The sequence below is a fragment of the Nannospalax galili genome, unplaced genomic scaffold (genome assembly GCF_000622305.1).
Source record: "Nannospalax galili isolate Female #2095 unplaced genomic scaffold, S.galili_v1.0 scaffold1206, whole genome shotgun sequence".
NCBI lineage: Eukaryota > Metazoa > Chordata > Mammalia > Rodentia > Spalacidae > Nannospalax > Nannospalax galili.
The window spans coordinates 221,992-234,062 of NW_008355162.1; the positions used below are offsets into that span (position 1 = coordinate 221,992).

The 12,071-nt window shown below is 43.8% G+C and overlaps 2 protein-coding genes across 4 annotated transcripts in view; one reads left to right on the plus strand and one right to left on the minus strand.

The window, feature by feature from the left end:
* Cnot6 (CCR4-NOT transcription complex subunit 6) overlaps positions 1 to 7,419 on the minus strand; it is a 74,639-nt gene extending 67,220 nt beyond the window's left edge. For all 3 annotated transcript variants that reach the window (XM_008852231.3, XM_008852230.3, XM_008852229.3), the window contains exon 1: positions 7,191 to 7,419. The gene's annotated coding sequence lies outside the window, so the exon portion shown is untranslated. The remainder of the gene's footprint in view (positions 1 to 7,190) is intronic.
* The window catches only part of LOC115067550 (protein argonaute 14-like), a 103,596-nt gene continuing 97,022 nt past the window's right edge, over positions 5,498 to 12,071 (plus strand). The window contains exons 1-2 of the mRNA XM_029555635.1: positions 5,498 to 5,501; positions 6,884 to 7,238. Of these exons, the coding sequence (XP_029411495.1) occupies positions 5,498 to 5,501; positions 6,884 to 7,238 (359 nt within the window). The remainder of the gene's footprint in view (positions 5,502 to 6,883; positions 7,239 to 12,071) is intronic.

Below are 12,071 nucleotides of genomic sequence, written 5' to 3' on the forward strand. Positions count from 1 at the left end.
CATACACAAGTGCCAAGGATCCGAGGGCAACTGATTATGACTAGTAATCAATAGATACATACAGATTAGAGGTGCATGTGCCAACATCTCAGTGTTAGTAGGAAAAACAATGAGTCTTTCTGCAAGGAACAATATATTCTAAAATGAAATGGAGATCTTTTTAAAGATTAAAAACTCATTCAATTTTATGTCTTACAGGGCTTATACTGAGTTCAATATTGTATAACTGTATTAATTCAACTGTGAACCTAGAAACTTACAGCCACTCATGAAAGAGATGTACTCTTGCTCTGGAGTGTGTTACTGAATATGTTAAAGCGGTAATGAAATGCCTCTTCTAATCATGTAGTTATTAAAAATGTAACAAAAAATGATTAAAAAATAAATAAATAAAAAATAATAAAGAAATTCGCACCTTCATCTCCAAATGTCGTTCTTAGGATGGTCACCCAATTTTCCAAACCAAAAGTGAGTGTTTCAGTCTCCAATTCTAACCCATTTTACCTCACAAATTTCTCATCAATTCTGCCTTAATCTGTTCCACTCTTACTGTTATTCCTAATGTCAAATGTATTCCCAAGGTCTCAGGCCTATTTCTTTCCTCTGCTCTCCCCTTGTCTTCATCCATTCTCTAGTCCATCCTTGGGGACTGTCCTAAAACTACATTTTGTTTGAATCTGGCACTGTACCTGATATGAAAGGAGTGTCAAATACAGTTGTCCCTAGGCATCTTCAGTGGACTGGCTCCAGGGTGCCTGGCTCCAGAAAACCAAGCAGATACAAAAATTCCAGGATACTGAAGCTACACACTGTTTTGCAACAGCAGATGTGCAAGTGACTGCCATTTCCAAAACAATGAAATGTTTCAGAACTGAATTTCTGACCAAGAGAGTCCTGCCATATAGACCTTACTTGAGTTTTAGATCCATAACCAAAAAGAGAATGAGAACTATTAGCAAAGAACCCACAGCACTTATGATAGCATGCACAAAACCTGTGCCAACCCAAGCCAAACAGGGGCTCAAATGGATAGGGAAGGTGGGCAGGAGACCCTAGTCCTAGCTGAGGATCTACTGGCAACTGATAACTGGCGGAAGAGTGTCAATTCTCCTTATTGCTGTGACACCTGGTAGGTTGAACAGGCTCCAGGACATGGACCCACACCCAAGAGCATTTGGGGATGGCCAGCTTAGACTCAATAGGCCTTTTAAAAAAAAAAAAAAAAAAAAAAAAAGAAATGGAGGACATGGGGGTAGCAGAGAAGGGGGGGAAATCAATAAAATTATTTTTTTTAACAGCAACAACAAAAAAAATCTGACAACTCTGTCACTATTACTAGGCCCTGGTATAAGTGGCTATAAATTTGGGCCAGCAAGAGTCTCCCTGCATTATCAAATCTGCATTAACTGTGCATTCCAAGTCACTACACAATAGTGACAGGAAGACAAAGTGAGGACTAGAGTAGACAGCAAGAATGCAAACCAGCATCAGACAGACCTCCAGGAGGTTATAGCTGCAGTGTGTTTACCTTTAAGGCTCTAATTTCCTCACTTAGAAGACGGTGGTGTCTACCTCACAATTTTGGTATGAGGGTTGAGTGAGGTGACACATGCCAACACAGTGCCAGACATCATTAAGCATAAAAACATTTTTCTTCCTATAATTACAAACCTTTCAACTTTGAATTCCTACAGATTTCCTAAATCTAGGAACAATTAAATGACAATTCTTTAGCTGTCTGAAGTAAACCAGTTTTCATTTTCAAAATCTTATAAAGGAAGCTTCCGGTCTAAAACATGGCAGCTAGCTTCACCAGACAGTAAGTACTGCAGGATGCTGTGGTGCTTGTTTACAATCTGATGGAAGAAAGCTATCCCTCAATAGGCTAAGTGCAAGTAAAATTTTGACTTAATAGCTTCATTTCTCTTTGGTCTTTAATTAGCAAAAATTCTTATATTTAACAACTCCCACTCAAAATATGCCTTCTAAAAATCTATACACATCCACTGAGTTTGCCTAGACTGTACCAGTAGCTCTTATAGATGCACAGAGCCACCACCCTTTAAGTAGGAAAGAAAAAAAAGAGGCCTACAGGGGTTCTCTCTTTGTTGCTATTCTGCACATAAAGCTGCAAAGAATGTTAAAAAACAAAAAGGCTTTCAGCTGCTGAATACATTTACTAGTACAAACCTAGCACAGGGAACAGAAAAACTAAAACTGTGACCAAATAAAAATTCAAGTACTTTAGACATTGTTTTAGGGAAAAGTTTGAAAACAAGTATGTACGTAATAGACATTAGAAAACTATTTCCTGAAGTTTTGAATTTAAGGAAACAAAAACCTGGCAACTGGCATGTGAGTCTAAATCCTCTCCATTCAGACCTCCTCTCTTGTCTTCGTGTGAATTTTTCCAAATAGCAGCGTATGCTCGTCACCTTAACTTCCATCTACAATCTGGTGACTACCACCCTGACCTGAACTACCTGCTCTGCCTGTATTCAGCTATTAGCCAAATTCTATGGACCCTTTTCAAACCACATTCTACCCTAACCCTGGGCCCATTTATCACCAATGAAAACTCCTTTCCTGACCCTCTTCTCTTCAGCCATCTGCAATACTGCTACTTCTGTTAAACTCCTTAACCACTTCACTTTAATCCTGTCCAAAACTAAATGCTGGCTGCTCCCTACAGTTCTCTGTCCCCTCCTCTTCCTACCCTCTATTAATCTGTGCATGGTCCAAGTGTAAGTTTCACAGTTATACATGTGGACATTTTCCCTCTCTTCCACTAATATTCATGAGATTTTACCCCCACCGCAGAAAAGTGAAGGATATCTGTTCAAATACTGAGCGATCACCTAACTTGTAATGCCAACTACACAATGATACTATGTATTGAATCCTCCACAACTCTGTTCCAGACATTTGATAGTTTTGGGATATATCTACCTAAAACTTTGCCTAATTCTGCTCCTCTTCCTCTATTTCACAAATTAAATCAAAGCAACATTCTGGCAAACTAAAGAAATTCTGAACCCTATTTGACTCTTTCCTATGTAACAGCCTACTGCTTGTATCCCTAATTGCTGTTTCAAAATTATTATAAAATACTTAACTTTTCGACCCTTTAGGCTGATGTCTCTCAAAAAGACCTTAATGAACTCTGTAAACCCAGTGTCTTGACCTCTTTGATCCAGCCTCCACATTTTCACTGTGCCTATGTATGTCACATCCACCATCTCTCCACCTCTACCCACCTGAACTCAGTGGATTACCACATACACAAGAAGCCATTCTAATACTTTAAGAGCCCAAGGCTGTTCTCTGACAGCTGCGACTTCTTATCACCCTGTTCTTGCACCATTTCACAGTCCAAGTATAATTTAACTGTAGACATCTGCTGCTTTTCCCTGAAATGCCCAACTCAACCTGACAAATCCTTATTGGTCTAAAATTCAGTTCAAAGATCGTTGAAATAACTCCTTCAAGTTTCCCAGCAGAATAAGGTTCTCCTTCGTTAAGTACATGAGGAATGCTTTATATTACAATCACAAACCCTGATGTGTACTAGACTTTTCCATTTGTCTTTCTCTCTGCAGTACTGTAAATCCACTTAGAACTGAACATAACTGACTTAATACGAAACAATCTGAGTACCCTGAATTTCCCACTTGTTTATACATGTGCTATTTTGTCTACAAAAAACACTAGGCGAAGACAGAAAACTGCAGCAGCTGAACTGAGCTAAACAAAAACACACAAAACATATACAAGAACATCACCAGCTAAGTCGGTTCCTCCAGGGTTGTGAACCACACCTATACATTTCTGGTGTCACAACTTCCCACGATTTCAGCTAACCCTACTACCAATTCACAGTAACCCCTCACATCTACCTGCTCAAATAAACCACATTTTTCCAAGTACCGGAGTTATGGTAGTACTTAATCATTTAATGTGAAAAACATGCTACCATTCTTATCAAGCTCCTGTTTTTTAATGTTTTTGAGCGCTGTATCCCAATTTCATTTTCTCCCTATACAGTTTCAATATTCCAATTCCAGTAATTCAGAGAAAAAGACCCTGCCTTCCCCCAAAATTTCACAAAATGTTTACAGACCACATCGGAAACCATCGGAATACTACTAACAGCCTGACTGCTTTAATTTTGGTGAGCACAGGGTTGATTTTCCATCTACGTTCTTTAGCACACCTATGCCTTGCCTCTCAGAAGCCAAGTTCACAGATCTGAGCTTCCGTGTATGCCATTTTAGGGTTTCTGCTGCTTTTAACATCTTCCAAAACATATGAATGCTTTCATTTTACATGATCTTGTATTACAGAGCAAGTGTGTAGTCCTCAAGCCCACTACAAAAGGAGCCAGACACCATATCAAAGTTAAAAACAGACTTAGTCACTAACTGCATAGTATTTGTGACTTGATTCTTATTCACAGTCTCCACTCTATCACCCACAATGATACCAAGTTGATCTTCAAATCAGTTTGTTCCTTTCTAAAAATATTTTTATTCCTGCTTTTGCTATAGGAGAAAGGAATAAAGTTTCAGCTTAGCAAGCACACGACTTCAAAATCTAGGGCAGACACACCTTTGTAAGGCCTAAGTCAAGCCCACGTTCCCGTGACATCTTACCACTGGCCTTACCCCAACATCTGACACCTCACTACACTTACAGTTCTTGTTTGGAATGAACCCCCCCCAAATTTGGCAAGTGTTACTTTTGTAAACTGGCACCACACCCTTCATAAGTTTAATCATTCTTTCTATTCCTTTAAGTACTCTGTATCCTATGTAGGGACAAGGTAGATGTATTCATCTTTGAATTCCTATTGTCTACCTTTACCACTAACACATGCTATTCCTTGACATGCAACTCATCAGGAAAATATAAACAGACAAGAGAAAAGCCCAAAAGAAGGGTAAAGTCACCGCAGCCTTGGATGAGCCTCCATCTTAGTCAAACAACCATTTTCTTTTTAAATTACTTGTTCAAACATCAAAATCTGTTGTACTTAAATGTACATATGATATGCATGTACTATGACCACAATCTATTTGGTCATTATTTCTTAAATTTCACTGCAGCGTGGTTACCTCCATAACATGATTAGCAAATAAAGGAAAAATGTACATCAACAAAAGATTTTGTAAAAACTAAAAGGTTTGAAAATTAAAACAAACTTTTTCTAGAACGTGCATTAAGTTCTAAACACAACAGTGTATATAGTACCACATACTCATAAGTCCTCATCTTTTCTTTAGTGGGCATTTTCAAAGTGACAAACCCTTTAATTCAGAGCTTCCTAACCAGCGGACCTTGCACATGGGAGAGGGTTACAAATGTGCTAAAACTACTGACCCCTCATGCACTTGAGAACTAAAGAATACAAGTGTAGGCTGCCAATCACTTAATCCAATACACTTCACATCTTTCTCTGCTGCACTCTGTAAAACTGTTTACAAAACATAAGGCTAACATGGGTACAGTGGGATCTCTATATTAACCAAAATACTAGTCAAAACTACACATACAGCAGGCAAATTCCTACAATGCCTTCATTTGTAGTCAGGACCAAGGTCTGAAACCAAGCTCAGGTCTATTCAAAAGCAACTATCTGAAATTTCCCAACAACTGTAGTTCTACTTTCCCAACAAGATTTAAGAAATCTGCAAAGGCCTAAAAAAAATGGAAAAGGCTGCATCACCACTGATCAAGACACATCTGCAATTACACAAGGACTGACTTTCAGTGAGAAGAAAATGTCTTCTGTCAATACTCTACTTGATGGTGTTAGCACCTTACCTACCCTCGTGCTGAGCAATGACCAGATTGATCTACCTTAAATAGTACCCACCTGTTCAAACACCCCCTTCCCTCTCCAAAGAATATTTAACAATTATGTCCACTTAACACATGCTGTCACAAACACATACAACCTGACCTTTCCCCTCAGAGCTACAGTATCTTGGTCAAGTCACATTAATCTGTTTACTTCCTCATGGCAGCTGTTCAAATATTTTAAAGTATTTTAAAGTGCAAGAATTAGACTAGACCTCTGGTCTAATGCAATTTTAACTCTAAAACTTATTCTAAAAAGCATCACATTCTGAATACTGGCTGGCAACTGTCTTAACAGCAATTACAGAAATAAAATTAAAAGTCTTCAAAAACTTTTGCTCAACGGCCCTATCAGCTTCTCCGGCCCTACACAACTGTTGTGGAATATCGTGATTTCTAGCGCCCTGTGGAAAATACAAAGTGCTGCTACACACCAAATTATTTTTCACTTAGTCGTGTTCTCGCTCTTCCTCTCCAAAGTTAAAACCCCAGACACAAGCAAGACTAGAGCTAGCTATCAAGACAGTCCGCCTGTAAAACAGGTAATCACAGAAAGTCAAGGTCAAGTATTTTATTTCTGAACGTCTGGTTTACACAGTAACAACGTTGCCAAGACGATGAAGCAACATCATCATTCACAATGTTGTCATTTGTAGTAACAGTTAAAAGAAAAAGACTACAAGTGTCGATCGAGGAGAAAAAAAAAAAAGTCACAGCCGGCAGGAAAAAAGAGTTATCAAAGAAAATTAAAACCGGCCAGATGTGATTCGGTTAAACTGGAAAACTGCTTCGAGGAAATAGTACTGAAGTCCTGACTACAGCGTAAAATAATCTCATCAAGTGGTTAATTGCTTCTTTGGTCTCGCAATCCGCTCCGCCCCTAACGATAAATACCTGCATTAAATTAACTTTAAAAGTTTTCTGGGGCGGGGGAAAAGAGGGTGAACACTAGGGGGGTACGCGCGTCTGCAGAGTGCCAAGTTCCACGCTCCGCCGTGAGCCATCCCACACCACTTCTCCAAAGTTGCCACCCGTCCGGGCACGTCTCCAGGGGGAGGTGGCCGGGGCCGAGGGGACGGGGGGAGGGGAAGGGAATGGGACGGGGACGGGGGTGTCCGAGAAGCCACGGCGCCCGCCACCGCCACTCTGCGCGCCCCCGGCCCCCCGGGAACTCCACGCGGGAACGCGCCCCGGGGACCCACGGAACCGCGGCCGAGGGGGGCGCGCAGACGTCACTCACGAAGTACCAAGGGCTGCGCAGAGCGCGGGCCCCGGGCTATGGGGCCGCCGCACAGGTACCAACTGGGCCTCGCTCGGGCCGTCGCGCTCACCTCTCCAGCTGCGCCGCCTTCCTCCTCCACTGCCGCCGCCTCCTCCCGGTGAGTGCAGCGCGGTCTGCCCTGTGGAACCACCATACCAGTCCCGCCCGCTGCCGCAGCGCCGCCGCCGGTCTTTGTTTCCCCCGGCGAGCGCCGCCGCGCCTCTGCCGCCCCGACCCGCCGCCGCTACGCCGTCCCGCTCGCCCGGCCCCCGCCGCCGCCGCCGCCGCCACCGCCGCCGCCGCCTCCTCCTCCGCGCCCCCCTCGTTTTCATTGAAAGCAAACAAGCATCATGGCGGCTGCCGCCGTCCCCCTCCACCCCCAGCCAGCGAGAGCCCGGCTGGCCGCCGCCTCGCCAACATCGCGGCCTCCCATTGGCTGCCGTGGCTGGGCGCGACCATCCCGCGGAAGGCGGGGGGGTGGCTCTGCACAGCAGGGGCCCGAGGAGAGGCCCCGACCCCCGCGCGCCATGCAGTGAACTGGCCCGGCGAGCTCAGTCCGCCTGGGGTGCCGGCTTCCCGCGCACCAAGCCTTCTGTCTTCTCGGCTTCCTAGTGCTCCTCCTTGGCCTCAGCTAGCCCTCTTCGTTCCTCGCTCACTTTTATCTCCACTTTTTCCTTGATCTTCCTCCTCTTGGTTCTCTTCCTTTTCCTTAGGCCTTGATCTGTCCATCACTTGGGAGCACAGATCAGCTCTCAGACTTTTAACCTTAGCCAGTGCCTTTAAAAAATATATTTTACTTACTTTTATTTTATGTGTATGATTGTATTGTTTGCGTGTATGTAAGTGCACCCGTGTCGTGCAATGCCCGAGGAGGTCAGAAGAAGGCATCAGATCCCCTGGAACTGGAATTAGGATGGTTATTAGCCACCATGTGGGTGCTGGGAATCGAACGCGGGTCCTCTGCAAGAGCAGCCAGTGCTCTTAACCACTAAACCATCTCTCCAACTCCTAGTATCTCTTTTTTAAAAGTTTATGTGTATAAGTGTGTTGCCTGCATGTAAGTGCACCCGTGTTGTACAATGCCTGAGGAGATCAGAAGAGGGCGTCAGGTCACCTGGAACTAGTTACAGCCCGTTGTTAGCCCGTTGTTAGGAGGACCCGGGTCCTCCTCCGCAAGAGCAACTCGTGCTCTTAACCGCTAAGACATCTCTCTAGCCCCTTAGCCAGTATCTTAATCTACCCAGAGAGAAACATTCAAACTTGAACAATTCGATAATTACTGCCTTAACTATGAGATAGAAAAAAATGGACAGTTTGGGATAATGGGGTTCCTACCTTAAATAAGGATCCATAGCTACATTCAAATATGTTCTATTTAGGGCAAAACAGATGGTTGCAGGTAAACTGAGAAAGAAATGGCCTGACTCATGATGCTTGCATCAGGGAATATTAGTTGACTAGTGGACTGGTAGTTTGGGCACAAGGATGAATCAGACTCCACCCTGTCTTGAGTAAGTGTCGCACCCAACAAACATCAGGTCATTGGAGATGTATACTGAAGGGTATGGTGTGAAGAAAAGGTATTAGCTGCCTCTACCTCCATGGCAAAGTAGGATGTACTCCTGGCACTTTCCTGGAAAAATCCCAGAAGAAAAGAGAGTGAAACGGGTTCTAGGAGCTAGCCAGGAAGAAACACATGAGGCTCACTGAAGTTGTCTTGGGAAATGGGTAGCTGTTGCCTGAGGCAGAGAGAACTGGCAGAGCAAAGGGTTGAGGTACAAAAGCCTTTCCAAGAACCAGATAGATGTTCTGTTCAGGGCAACAGCTCATGCTTGCCTCTACCCAGCATTCCTTTGAGCTATTCATTGCCATTTGCCAGGGCTGTAAGGACAGTCTAAGCTTTAGTGCCATGGGACACTGGAAAAGGGCAAGGCAATGCAAAAAGCCCAGGACACAACAGGAGTTAGTAAGAACAGAGACAGACTAGGTACCTGAGACATCCCTACAGAACTCCAACCCCTAGGCTGCTGGAGTTGTTCAGTGCCTATTCAATACAAAGGGTGTATCTGGCATCCTGCTGGGCCTCTCCCATTCCAGTGTGGTGCCCTGGCAACCTGTACTCCTGCCTGGAGATGAGGGTCCCTTTTTGTAATTCATCTGCCCAAAGGGAGCAACCTTTTTGTGATTGGCCCCATGTTTATAGGGAACAGAAGTCTAGTTGCATAACAAAAATCATAGCTGCATTATGCAACAATTTTATTTCATGATGCCGATGCTCAGTTGGACAGTTCTGCTGGTCTCACTGTTCTCTTGTGCCTGCACCTCCCAAAGGTGGCTAAATGTTGGTTATCTGGAACCTCAGTGTCCCTTAGTAAGGCTCCTCCCTCTTCTTTCTCCTGCCTTTCTAGGTGATCTCTTCTCCAGTTGGAGGTAACCCTCCACTTCACACAGGGCAACCCAGGCCTCCAAGAGGAAGGAAATAGAATTCCCCAGGTCTTCTGAAGTATGCCGCTTCCTCCCTATTCCTTCCATCAAGCAGTCACAGGTCTAGTCTGGATTTAGAAGAAACATGAGCTAGGAAACAACTGCATGATGTACAGGGACTGGTGGACTTATTTGGAGCCATCAAGGTAGACTAGCCCCATAAGTGCCAGGGTCCCCAGAAATGCACGGTTCAGTCCAAACTGAAACTCATGGAGACTGCCCAGTGAAGCAAATCTAACTTTTTTGCAAAATGAACTGAATTGCTTTGGAACCAGAATGTTTGTGGTAGAAGATCCATGAGTGTTCCAGTTGGTAAGTACAGGGAAAGCCAAGCCATACTAGAGATTGCTTAATAAGCCTGAAATAGGGCCCTGAGCATCAGAACGTCTGACATGTCCTCTGTAGAACTGGAGTGTTGGTGTCCAGGAACTATCACCAACAACCTAAGTCCCTTTCCCTTCCGTAGTGCCAAGGGCATTAGTATATCCTGGCCATCTACCTCCCCCTTCTCTGGACTCGAGGCCTCTTATGTTTTCCTCAGACAGGGTGTGGTATAGAGGATAAAAGCTGCAGGTGCCAATCATGCCTTCCCCTTACTAGCCATTATCTTTGGCTTTGCTGTATTAGACTTGAATCGTTTCGAATTCAGTTCAAACAGATTAAGGAAAAAGAAAGGAAAAGGAATTATCTGGCTCAAATAGCTTTATAGCCCAGGAAATATATACCACCCTCAGGTGTAGCTTGATCTGGGGGCTAGTCATCCTAAGCTCTACTCATTCCCATGGTGACCGTATCATCAGGCATCATATTGAAGCAGAATGAATGCCAGTTCCCACAAAATTCGAGCCTGGCAGTAAAGAACTTCACTCTACAGTCAAAACATATGTTCCAGGCCTAACTTCCATTTCTATCCCTGAACCAAATACCAGGTTCAGGAGAATGTCATGCCATGGCCAGAAAGAAGTCACATGCCTCCCCCTCTTCTCACCCCCCTCAAGCCAAGATTGAATTGACAGGATTCAATTTCTTACAAAGAATATGTGGAAGAAATGGAGGAGTAAGCAGAGGGAGGAAAATGTAGTTGCTGTTGTTGGAAAAAGAAAAATGAGAGAGAGAAATGCATAGATAGGCAGGAAGAGGCAAAGTCTTAAGGTCTGTTGGCCATCAGGTCTCCTGCACTCATGGGGCCCGACAGCCTCTTTTCCACATGCCTCACTTGTCTTGGCTTCACTCTTGTATGTGGAGTTGGGAGAAGATGCCTGGAAGCCTTATAAAGTGGGAAATAGGGAGGACTCCCATTCCAAGCTCAGTGTACTCCCTGAAGACTCATCATAGAGGACCGATCAGAAGGGAATGAGGCAAGAAGCCTGTTTCTGTTTTTTAAGTGTGTGTGTCACAATTTCATGGATTAAACCAGCTTTTCATTGTTATACAAGTACTTAGTAGAGTTTGGTGTATGGCTCAGTGGGTGAGTACTGGCCTGCACAGATTCTGGGTTAGATCCTCACTTTAAACAATTGTTAGTCATGGATTTGGAAGAAAATAAAACTTAAAAAGCAGAAAGGCATGAAGAGGAAAGTGTATGTCTCACCCTGATTCCCACCTGACCACACCCGTAAAAGGTGAGCATTTGGATTAATTACAGTGAGTCTGCCTTAAATAACAAAACAAGATAAATCTCAAATTCAATTACTAGATAAAGATAATTACTCCAAAACTAGAAGTCCGAACTTAGGGTATTCTAATTCCAAAAGGTTGATTGCCCTAACTTTAGCTCAGTATGTATGCTGAGAATGTCTTGAAACAAGACAATTTTTTGAAGAGTATATGAACCATGTTTCAAATAATATACCTCATATATTTTTGTTTCACTACCAGATACCATTTCAGATGAGTGAACTCTAAATTTGAACTATTGGGTCCAGTTCTCCCATCCAGAGGTGGTGGGTAGGGATATCCAGAGGGCTAGGGAGATGGCTCAGTGGGTAAGAGCACTTCCTGTGTAAGCATGCAGATACCCAGCATCCTCCTCTGACTTCTGAATGCATGTGCACACTGGTACACTCACATGCAGCACATACACACACACACACACACACACACACACACACTGCAGACAGTCTTGGACACCTGATTTGTATCTACCATGCTCCTTCCAGAGTTTTCCGATGGTTTGGGCATTTATGTCAGGCAAGCATGGCCCTCAGAAATTTGGCCAGGAACCAGAAGGTGATTTGGCATCAGCTCTGATGTGTAGGGTGGAGGTTGGAATTCAGTTTTGGCAGTGCTGGAAAAACTTGGAGATTCCTCCCACCTCAGACATTGCAAGTTGCCAACACCTACAGGTGACTAATCACTGATGTGCTCCTGGGTGAGGAGCATTTCCAGTTACCTTGCTCCTTAGTATGAGATGTGAGGTGTTAGAGTGATGGCAGAAGCCTGAACTGGGGAGTCAGTTTGTTACAGA